This window comes from Eriocheir sinensis, chromosome 58 (assembly GCF_024679095.1).
Source record: "Eriocheir sinensis breed Jianghai 21 chromosome 58, ASM2467909v1, whole genome shotgun sequence".
Lineage (NCBI taxonomy): Eukaryota > Metazoa > Arthropoda > Malacostraca > Decapoda > Varunidae > Eriocheir > Eriocheir sinensis.
Genome location: NC_066566.1, coordinates 4,998,165 through 5,010,177, shown reverse-complemented (window position 1 = coordinate 5,010,177; position 12,013 = coordinate 4,998,165). Strand labels below are relative to the sequence as shown.

At 40.8% G+C, this 12,013-nt stretch overlaps 1 protein-coding gene across 1 annotated transcript in view; it reads right to left on the bottom strand.

Moving 5' to 3' along the window:
- The window catches only part of LOC126984985 (afadin-like), a 96,419-nt gene that overhangs the window by 74,474 nt on the left and 9,932 nt on the right, over positions 1-12,013 (bottom strand). Inside the window, exon 2 of the mRNA XM_050839215.1 lies at positions 6,329-6,442. Within this exon, the coding sequence (XP_050695172.1) occupies positions 6,329-6,442 (114 nt within the window). The remainder of the gene's footprint in view (positions 1-6,328; positions 6,443-12,013) is intronic.

Here is a 12,013-nt window from a genome sequence, read left to right as displayed (position 1 = left end):
AATACGACACACACACACACACACACACACACACACACACACACACACACACACACACACGTCCAAGGCTGTCACTGGTGTTGTCCCATCCAGTATTCCTTCCGTCCTTTCCTCCGCCCCTCCAATCATAAGGAGAGGGAGGGAGGGGTGAAGAAGGACATACCGAGTGACAGAGAGAAGGGAGGGGAAGGGCCAACGAGTGAAAGTGAGAGGGAGGGACGGAAGGAGGGAGAGAAGGGAAGGATAAAGGAGAAGGAGGAGGAAGGGTTGGGTTGGGAAGGTTACAAAACACGCAGACATCAAAACAACTAAACTACTACTACTTCTGCTTCTACTACTTCTACTACTACTATTACTACTAAGGCAGGAAATCTCGAGGTTAATTTTCATCCACTCGAATAAATAAAGAAAAGGGAGGAATAAGAAAAAGTAAAGTAAACGAAAGAGAAAAGTTAAAAAGAGGACTTAAAAAGAAAACCACAAAAACAAAGAAGGAAAGACTGTCAAGATAGAAAGATAAGAAAGAAATGAAAATGTATAAGGAAAGGAAAAACTGAGGAAGAACTCGAAGGAGGAAGAAATAAAAAAATATATATGTAAAGGTAGAAATAAATACTTAAATAAATACATGGAGAGGAAAGGAAAGAACGGAAGGAAGGAAGGAGATAAAGAAGAAACGAAAAGATGAATGGGAAGAGAGGAAAAATAATGAAAGGAAGAGGAAGAAAAGAAGGAAGGGAAGAGAGGAAGAGAATGGAAGGAGAGAACAATATAAGGAGGAAGAGATAAAGAAGGATAGAATGTAGAGAGAAAGAATATGAGAAAAGGAAAAGATGAAGAAGGAAAGAATGGAAGGAGAGAGAGAATAAAAGGAGAGGAAGAGAAGAAAAAAAGAATATAAGGAGAAAAAAAATATATGAAGAGGAAGAGATGAAGAAGGAAAGAAGGAAAGGAGAGAGAGAATACGACAAGAGGAAGAGAGTAGAAAAGAATGGAAGGAAGAGACACAATTAAAGCCAAGAGAATGCTTCTAATGACGCAATAAGTGAAGGAAAATGAGGTAATGACAGGCTCGGTGCCATCAAGAAGGAGGTTGAGAGCGCAATCCCTGACACACACACACACACACACACACACACACACACACACACACACACACACACACACACACACAAGATTATACGTGGAAAATTGAACATACACAATAATAAAATAAAGTAGTAGTTGTAAAATTAGTTATATTGATAGCAGAGAGAGAGAGAGAGAGAGAGAGAGAGAGAGAGAGAGAGAGAGAGAGAGAGAGAGACTTATTTTTATCCTCTTTCTCCAATTCTCTATCCTCTTACTATTTATCTTCTTTGTCAAGGTGAGAGAGAGAGAGAGAGAGAGAGAGAGAGAGAGAGAGAGAGAGAGAGAGATTCTAACAATTACATATACAAGGCTTCTTCCTAGAGACGTAGTAAACACACACACACACACACACACACACACACACACACACACACACACACACATACACACGCTATCAGACATTACATGGAAGTTTGCCTGCTCTCTCTCTCTCTCTCTCTTGTAAACCTCAAGATAAGGGGCAGGGACCCTAACAAGTCAATTGGTCAATTACCTTGTTGGAAGCGTGACCTCTCTCTCTCTCTCTCTCTAATACATGTGATATGATACAATGATGTACAAGTAACAAGTATTGAGGTGGTAGAAGTAGTAGTAGTAGTAGTAGTAGTAGTAGTAGTAGTAGTAGTAGTAGTAGTAGTAGTAGTAGTAGTAGTAGTAAGAGCACAATAGACACAATCATCACTATTGCATATGAGAAGTCACGGAAGAAGTGAGAGGAGGAGGAGGAGGAAGAGAAGGAGGAGGAAAAGAAGGAAAACAAGAAAAACATTGCAGTGATGAAGGAAACGAAGGAAATGAGGAGGAGGGAAGAACAATAACAAAAAAAGAACAAAAAGCAGTGATGGAGGAGATTAATTAAAGGAAGGAGGAAGAGGAGGAGGAGGAAGAGGAAGAGGAGGAGGAAGAGGAAGGCAGTGACGATGCATGCGACAACAATGAGGGAAACTTGCTCTGATACCTCCAAAATAGAGAGAGAGAGAGAGAGAGAGAGAGAGAGAGAGAGAGAGAGAGAGAGAGAGAGAGAGAGAGAGAGAGAGAGAGAGAGAGAGAGAGAGAGAGAGAGTGAGAATAACAACACCCACCCACACAACACACACACACACATAAACTGGTCTTATCTAATCTGAAAACAAGCTGGGTCATTCCTCTCTCTCTCTCTCTCTCTCTCTCTCTCTCGTGCGTGCTCTGTAACCTGATCCTCACAGCACCACCACCACAACCACCATTAACAAAAAAAAACATTAAATTTTGTACCCTTCCAATATTGCTTTTCATATATATTCGTCTATCTCAATCTGTAATACCCTTTTTCTAACCCTTAATTCAACTACCGGTATATATCTGTTTATCTAATACATCTATCTGAGTTTCATTCTATCATACAAATCTCTTTTCTACCAATACTTTTTTTTAACTATCTATATAAAAATACCAGTCAATCTATCTCTATATCTATCTCTCTATGACTAACCTAAGTGCCTATCTATCAATCTTTAAATAACTGTGTATCTCTTCTGTCAAAGCTCCTTACCTATCCATCCTTCAATCTCTACACGTTTTCTAACTAATATCAAATGCCTATCAGTCTTTCCATGAACTCATCTACGTGCCTTTAAACATATATCTCTTCTTACGTCAACCCATTCCTCTTATTCAGTGAGGCGAGACAAGCATTTTCATTACAGTATTTCTTAAGTGTGTGTATGACTAGTCTTATCATGTGTACTAATGAATGATACTTCCTCTTACTTCAGCTTATATAGACTATTAAATTATATACCTGTCTTTTTTTTTTTTTTGGGGGGGGGGTGTACAATATGACCTCTCCTATATTTGATTGATAAGTTTGACCACCTCTTTCCGCTTCTCTCCAACCATTCCTCAATTCCTCCTGTTCCTAGCTCTCTTCACCTCCCTCTCCTTCCCCTTCCTATGCCTACCTAACCCCTTCCGACCCCCCCCCCCTCTCTCTCTCTCTCTCTCAGTGTGTCTAATATCACTGGAAGCCTTAGAAGGTGGAATATTTGTTGGGAGGGGGAGGGAGAGGGGAGAGAGGAGAGTGGGAGGAGAAACAAAGGGGGAGAGCGAGGGGGAGGGGAGTGGATCATCTTGTTACTCCACAACCAAGACCTACGACTGCTCTCTCTCTCTCTCTCTCTCTGATAAATGTGAAAATACCATACGGAAGAGTTCTGACTAGAGAGAGAGAGAGAGAGAGAGAGAGAGAGAGAGAGAGAGAGAGAGAGAGAGAGAGAGAGAGAGGTTTCCACAGGTGTGTCAAGTTGCAGAGATTGTCTTCTTAACTCATAAGTACCTTCCCCTTGAGAGAGAGAGAGAGAGAGAGAGAGAGAGAGAGAGAGAGAGAGAGAGAGATAGAGAGAAGTGGAAATACCTTAAATACTAACACTCCAATCTTCCAACACCCTTCATTGTCTCCATATTCTTTCTTTCCTACTTAAACTCTTCTTCCTCCTCCCCCTGGTAATCATTTTCCTCCGTCACCCGTTACATCACGTTTTACCTCTCTCTCTCAAGGGCAAGACGAAAATAACAACACAAGTAAATATATAAATCGGTGCAAGACTTATCACCGTGTCTCATGTCAAGGTGGAGAGAGAGAGAGAGAGAGAGAGAGAGAGAGAGAGAGAGAGAGAGAGAGAGAGAGAGAGAGAGAGAGAGAGAGAGAGAGAGAGAGAGAGAGAGAGAGAGAGAGAGAGAGAGAGAGAGAGAGAGAGGGTACGATCAGAAAGGACGCAAAACCATCATTTTCAACTATAAATAAAGGAGAGGAAAGTTACAATTGGTGGTGATCGATAGGAAGTAGAAGGAAGACAAGAAGAAAAACAGGAAAATGGGACGAGGAAGAAAGGAGAAAAGAAAATAAGAACAATGAAGGAAAGCGTAAGAGAGGAAACTCAAATAAAGAAAGATAAAGTTGGGAGAGAGAGAGAGAGAGAGAGAGAGAGAGAGAGAGAGAGAGAGAGAGAGAGAGAGAGAGAGAGAGAGAGAGAGAGAGAGAGAGAGAGAGAGAGAGAGAGAGAGAGAGAGAGGGAGAGACCTGCGCGTGGGAAGAAATCAAAACAAAAAAAAAGATAATGCAAAGTAACAAAAAACAAAAGACGAAGGACACAAAGAACAAGAAAAAACGAGGAAAAAAAAAAAAAGAAATATGCCAACAACTAAAGAACGAAAGGAAGAAGAAGAAGAAGAAGAGGAGGAGGGGGAGGAAGACTGTGATAAGGGGAAGCATGCATGGAAGGAAGGCTGTGGAAGGGGGGAGGGAGAGAAGAGGGGGGAGCTGGGAGGAAGAGGAAGGGGGGAAGTGAGACGGTGATAGGGGAAGGCGGTGGAGGGGAAGGAGGAAGAGATAAGGGGAGGGAGGCTGTGAAGGGAGGAAGATTGTGATGGGGAGGGGCGAGGATGCAGAAGGGAGGGAGAGGCGATTGAGGGAGGGGGTTGTGGTGTCGGGGGGAAGGGGGGGCAGGTGGAATGATGGGGGAGGGAGGTGATAAGAGGGGCCAGTTATTTCACGGAGCTACCCGCATTCCTCCACTGATAAGAGAGAGAGAGAGAGAGAGAGAGAGAGAGAGAGAGAGAGAGAGAGAGAGAGAGAGAGAGAGAGAGAGAGAGAGAGAGAGAGAGAGATAGACAAAGACATATAAACACCAACATACACAAATAAATAAAGTAGATAAGTAGAAAGAGATATAAGGACAAATTCAGAGAGAGAGAGAGAAAGAGAGAGAGAGAGGGCAGTATTTTAACCACCAACTACCACGCCCCATGTCAGATACGCGTCTCCTTAACACACACACACACACACACACACACGTCGCCCCTCATCTGCACACAAATAGTCCTCGTGGCCTTGATATACACACACACACACACACACCCCCGCTGTCTCGCGTGATAGACTTTTGCTCCGTCACACAAGAACACGCACAAACAAACGCGCGGTAACCATGAGATATATATATACTTTGTTTTTTTTATCCAGCCTTGTTTAGCATTGTCTGACTTTGTTTTTCCTTCTTGCAACTACACGGAGGAGATTTTTGTGCTTGCTTATTCTTCCTGTTTTGTAAGTTTTGTAGTGTTACGATTTATAGAGATTTATCTTCCTCCGCCTTCTTTTTTTTAGTTGTTTTTTTACGGTATATCAGACAGCTCAAGGGCAAAAAAAGAAAGAAAACAATAATGAAAAAAAAAAACGCAAATCAGTTCCTATAAAAAGAGTTGAGAGGAGTGGACAAAAAAGAGGTCAATTTCGGGAAGCGAGTTTTTCTTTTTTTACAGTGAAGGAGACAGCTCAAGGGCAAAAAATGAAAGAAAGAAAAAGAAAACAATAATAAAAAAATCCCGCAAATTACTGCTCCCATAAAGAGTTGAGAGGAGTGACCAAAAGAGAGGTCAATTTCGGGAGGCGAGGTGTCCTGATACTCTCCTCTTGAAAGTCACTGATATTACTGATCCTTACTACTACCATTGCTACTACAACTACTACTACTGCTACTTAATAATACCACTGCTACTACAACTTACTACTACTGATCCTTACTACTACGACTGCTACTACAACTAATTATTCTACTTTTCTCTTCGTAAATATTATATGGATAGATAAACACATACAAAAACAGAGATAGATGGATAGACAGACGCAGATAGAGAAAAAAAACATGAACAAGGGTTATTTTTATATTCTTTTCTTCTTCCTCCTCCACCTTGTCCCTCATTATCGTATTACTTCTTTAATCAAACTCATCAAGACAATATTTTTTTTTCTTGTTTTTTTTTTTTTTTGCATTCCTCCTCCTCCACCTTGTCCTTCGCATACGTTAGTGAATCATAAACTTATCGACACAGACAATTTTCCTTTTTGTCCTCTTCCTCTTCCTTCGCCATTGCTGTCCTTCATCTTCCACCTTTGATTAGAGAGTTAGTGTAGCTTGTCACAAACAGCCTCGTAAGGACTAGCAGGTCTGCTGTTGTTTGTTCTTCCTTTGTGTTGCTTTGTGTTCCTTTTTCGTATACATTTCCTTGATCATAAACTCCTTACCACACTTGGATAGACACAAACACACACACTTATCTCACTGCGCTCGGATTCATTTCCTTGCCTATCAACTCACCACGACACAGATACAACCACACACACACACACACACACACACACACACACACACTCACTCACCTCATTAGGCTCGGAGATCTCAAACAGGTCGAGCCGATTGGCGTTCCACTGCTGGATGATGTGTCGCAGGTTCTCCCGCTCCTGGGCCCGCCGGCTGCCCACGTCCTCCCCCATCTGAGGAGAGGCGGAAATACACGTGAGGCTACTGGGAAAGGGATAAGAAAAGACAGGAGTATATGGACAGAGAGAACGTGTCTATTGAGCAGCCAATTGTTATCTTTTTTATGCCCTTGAACTGACTCCTCTGCTGTAAAAAAAAAAAAAAAAAAAAAAAAAAAAAGTAAAGAAAGTTTTTATTTAGAATAGAGGAAATATGATTGTCCACACGACTGATTGGGAGACGAAGCATAAGAAGTAATAAGAGTAGGATATATCAGCAATGGGTCGAGATAGCGGATAGGGGTTTGTTTAGAGAGGAAAAGGTAAAGATAGAAAACAGTGATATATAAGGACAATGGAAGAGAATGGGCCTTTGTTGATAATACGAGTAAATGAATGGGATAGAAACCAAGGATGGAGATGGACAATGAGAGTGGACATGTAGGTCTTTTGTGTAGATATCTAGAGCATTTATGTGTCAGTAAATTGGTGAGGTGAGTGAACATAAAGGGAAGGGATGTGTGTGGCAGGTAGACAAGTTAATGAATGAGATGTAAGAGGTTAGTGAAGCAGTCAGGAGCAGTAAGTAGCGAGCTTTTTTTATATATTTTTCTTTACGCCCTTGAACTGTCTCCTTAGCTATAAAAAAAAGGTGTGAATACGATGAGTCGGTAAATATGAAAGAGGGAAGGTGTAAGAAAATGAGGGAGAAGGGTGATAAGGAGGAGGGAAAGGTGTGTAGAAAGGGCAGGTAGACAGGTTAATGAGAGAGAGAGAGAGAGATATGATAAAAGGTGAGGCAGAGAGGTGTGAAAAATCGTGTGTAGGCAAATATTAAGAAAGAAAGGCGTGATAATGAGGGACAAGAGTGATAAGGAAGCGGGGAGGTGCGGGAAAATGCCAGGTAAATAGATAGGTTAAAGAGAGAGAGAGAGAGGGGGGGGTGGAGAAATGATAAGCGGCGAGGCAGAGTGATTAAATACAGTGGAAGATAAATAAGAAGGGAAGGCGTGAGAATGAGGGACAGGGGTGATAAGGAGGAGGCTGGCGATAAGAGAGAGGTGATAAGTGTTGAGGGAATGGTGCGTGAATGTGGAGATGGAGAGTCACGGATATGGGAGAGGGACAAGGATGTGAGTGAACTGTAGAAGGAGACGAATGAGAAAAGTGTGTTAGGAAAAGTCAGCGAATGGTATACGATTGTGTTAAGGAAATGGTGTTTGAATATTGTGAAGATAGTACAGGATATGGGGGACAAAGGATGCGAGTGAACAGGATTAGGAAGTGAATGAGAAAAGTGTGTTAGGAAAAGTCAGCGAGTGGATGAGATATTAGGTATACGATTAAGTGTTAAGGAAATGGTGTTTGAATATTGTAAAGATAGTACAGGATATGGAGGACAAAGGGTGTGAGTGAACTGTATTAGGAAGAGAATGAGAAAAGTGTGTTAGGAAAAGTCAGCGAGTGGACGAGATATTAGGTATACGATTACTTAAGGAAATGGTGTTTGAATATGGTGAAGATAGTACAGGATATGAGGGATAAAGGATGCGAGTGAACAGGATTAGAAAGCGAATGAAAAAAGTGTGTTAGGAAAAGTAAGCGAGTGGACGAGATATTAGGTATACGATTAAGTGTTAAGGAAATGGTGTTTGAATATTGCGATGAAGAGTACAGGATATGGAGGACAAAGGGTGGTGGAGGAACTTGTATTAGGGTGCTGAACAAAATGTGTAGTGGAAAATTAAGCGACTGGACGAGATATTAGGTATACGATTATGTTAAGGAAACAGGTTGAATATGGTGAAGATAGTACAGGATATGGAGGACAAAGGATGCGAGTGAACTGTATTAGAGGCGAATGAGAAAAGGGTTAGAAAAGCAAGCGAGTGGATGAGATATTAGGTATACGATTATGTTATGAAATGGTGTTTTGAATATCAGGAAGAGTTAGTAATAGATATGGGGGACAAGGGGGTGGAGGAACTGTATTAGAAGAGAATGAGAAATGTGTTAGGAAAAGTCAGCGAGTGGACGAGATATTAGGTATACGATTACTTAAGGAAATGGTGTTTGAATATGATGAAGAGAGGTTGGGTGATATGGAGACAAAGGTGTGAGAGAACTGTGTTCTGGAAGCTTGAATGAGAAATGTGTGTTAGGAAAAGTAAGCGACTGGACAGAGATGTGGAGTGCTCTGATTAAGTGTTAGGAAATGGTGTTTTGAATATGGTGAAAGATGGTACAGGATATGGAGGACAAAGGATGCAGTGAACTGTTAGGAGGCAGATGAGAAAGTGTATGTTAGGAAAAGAAATGATAAGCAGAGTGGACGAGATAATGGTATACGATTAAGTGTTAAGGAAATGGTGTTTGAATATTGTGAAGATAGTACAGGATATGGGGACAAAGGGTGTGGTGAACTGTGTAGGAAGAAGAATGAAAATATGTTAGGAAAAAAGTCAAGTGGACGAGATGTGGAAATTACTTGAAATAGTGTTTGAATATTGCGATGAAAGAAGTACAGGATATAGGAGACAAAAGGTGTGAAGAGACATGTGGGGAACACCTATTTTCAGGCCACCTCTTTGGATTCTTTTACAGGAGCAGCAGCGAGTATGAACTTTTTGGCTTTTTTGTTGTTGTTATTATTGTTTCCTTTTCTATTTAGCTTGAGTTGTCTCCTTTGTTGTAAAAAAAAAAAAAAAAAAAAAAAAAAATATAAGGTATAGTCAAAAGGGTAGATGCGTGGACAAGATAGGTAAGATTGTCAATGCAAAAAGTGGTGCGTGAATATGGACGAAGACTCTCGATAGGGAACAAGGATGTAGGGAGGACCTATGTTGGGAGACCTTGAATGATAACGATGCAGTAGGAAGATACAAGGTAGATGCGTGTGAACATAATAGGGATTGGGGATTAAGACTCGCAGATGGGAGAGGAGAAAGGAGAAAAAGTTGTGCAGGCAAGGAAAGAAGTAAAATGTGGGGAAAAGCAAGGAGAGTAATGATTAAGAGTGCAAGCTACTGTAAGGCTTAGGTAGGAAAGGATTAACGTACTGAGACGGATGGGGAGTGAGTTTACTAAAGCATTAGGGAGTAAACTTAAGTAGCAAAAGGTGAATGTTGGAAAAGAGTTGCAAGTGAGTGGAAAAAGACAGGTAAGATTAAGTGGTGAAGCCCAGGAAAGCTACCATATTATTAGGGAAGGAAAAGTTAACAATACTGAGGAAAGATATGGGGAGTTTACTACATGAGATACACTTAGAAAGTGGCAGAAAGTATGTTAGGGAAAGGTAAGTGAGTGGACAAGACAGGTAAAGATTAAGTGTAGGCAGGAAAGGTTGATGCATTAAGATAGGGATGAGTTTATGATGTTAGACGACCTTATGGCAGCGGAGATGGGCATGACAGAGTGAAGGAGAATAGGTGTGTGGGACAAGCTTGTGTAAGGTAGGTAAGGAGTCGAAGCAGGAAAGGTTGATGTGGAAGGTAATGAGAAGGAAGACTATGAGGGGAAGCTTATTGTGTTAGATGACCTTAATTGGCAGAGTGCGACAGGTAAAACAATAGGTGTGGATACAAGTCAGGTATAGGTAAGGCTGGAGTTTGCACTGATTGTTAGGAGGAATTGAATGACAGGGCAAGACAGATGTGGTAAAAAAAAAATAGGTGTGTGAACAAGTCAAATATAGATGTGGGCTGAGGTTACCATGTTAGGAAAAATTGAATGGATGACAGGTCTTGACAAGGAAAGACAGATGTAAGCAAGAAGATAAAAAAATAAAGGAAAACAGGTGTATGAATACAGGCCACGTATAGAGGATCTGAGTTTACTATGTTAGGGAATTGAATGACAGGTGTGACAAGGAAAGAAGACAGATGTGTGGGCAAGATAAAAAAGGTAGAAACAAAATAGGATGTAAAAAAACAAGTCAAGGAGAGGTATAAAGGATTACTGTGTTAGGAAAGGTAAATGAGCAAGATATGACAGGCAAGACAGATGTGCTTGACAAGAGTAAAAGATAAGATTGAATACAATGAGTGAAGGAGATAGTTGCTGAAAGAACCAGTTCAGTAAGATATAAATTTGAACACTTGCAACATATAATTCTAATCACTTTACGTTAAGGCAAGAATAAAAGATAAGGTTTGCAACATGAGTTAGGCAAGATCTTTGGTGGCAAAGGCAGTTCTACAATTATGAATCTTGGACATATTTGAAACATAGAATTCTGAGTCACTCCTAATGTTAAGGCAAGGCATAGATAAGAACACAATGAGTTAGCAAGATCTTTGGTAGCAAGGCAGTTCAATAATATACGAATCTAAGACCTTTGAAGCCTATAATTGTAGTCAGTTCTACGTTTATTTTCAAGGCACCAACTAGTCCATGTATAACCATAGCTACTCCTACAACTCTAGAACAGAATCACTTTTTAGAATCTCCTGTACGCTGCTCCTTCCCATGACTTAAATATCTACTGCAACATCCAATAAAAGAGGATCAAACCTTCTTAAATCAGATCTAACTCTTTTTAATCTCTTGTTCTTTGTTATTTGGGGGTTTATATTATTTTTCTTGTCTCCCGTTTCGCCCTTTCAAGTTCTCTGCGGATGGTGACAGGCGGACAAAGGCTGAAAGAGGGAGGTTAAGAAGAGGATGGAGGAAGATGGGAAGGCCAGCCATTGGATGGTGGGGGGGAAATAGAAGGTAATAAATGAGAGAGGAGAGTAATGAGCAGATAGGAATGAAACGGCAATAGGGAAGCTAACGATGATGAGCGGACGGAGGCTGGGTTATCAAGAGCGTGGCGAGGCGGAGGGATGAGGGAGAGAGGAATGAAGGTATGATAATAAATAAAGGTAGAGTACTAATGAACGAGAAGAATGAGGGAAATGGATGAGAGCAATGAATGAGGAAAAAGAATAAGGGAAATGAACAGAAGATGAGTAGATGATAAACAGTGCAGAGAGGGGAATGAGATAAGAAATAGACAGATAGGAATAAAGTAGAAGAGTGAAAAGTAAGACACTAGATAGATGAGAGTAATGAATAAAGAGGAAAAAAAATAGGAAATGATGAGTAGATGCCGATGAATGGTGCAAAGAAGGATGAATAAAGAAATGAGACAATGTGAATAAGTATATATAGAGAGCAGAAGGTAATGAAATTGGATACAGTACTTAGTAGAACGAGTAGCTACTGGAATAAATGAGAGAGTAGAAGTAGATGAAAGTAGAATAATGGAATGAACTGACAAAAAAGAGGGATGAATAAGCAATGAATGAGGGAGAGATGAATAAGGGTACCGTACTAATCAATGGAACCAAAGAGGGAAATGAGAGAAAGGCATGAGGATAGAATAATGAATGAACAGAGAGAGGCGTGAAAGTAGAGGTAAGAAGAGGGTGCAGAGATCAATTAAAAGGGGGCAGGTGGAGGGTAAGGGGTCAATGGAGCAGGTGTGAAAGTGGCCCTGAAAGGAGAAAGAAAAGGGGAAAGAAAAGGGACACATGCGGAGATGTAAGCGGACAGGTAGGGGGCAAAAGGCAGATGGGATAACCATTTTGAGACAAAGAGTAT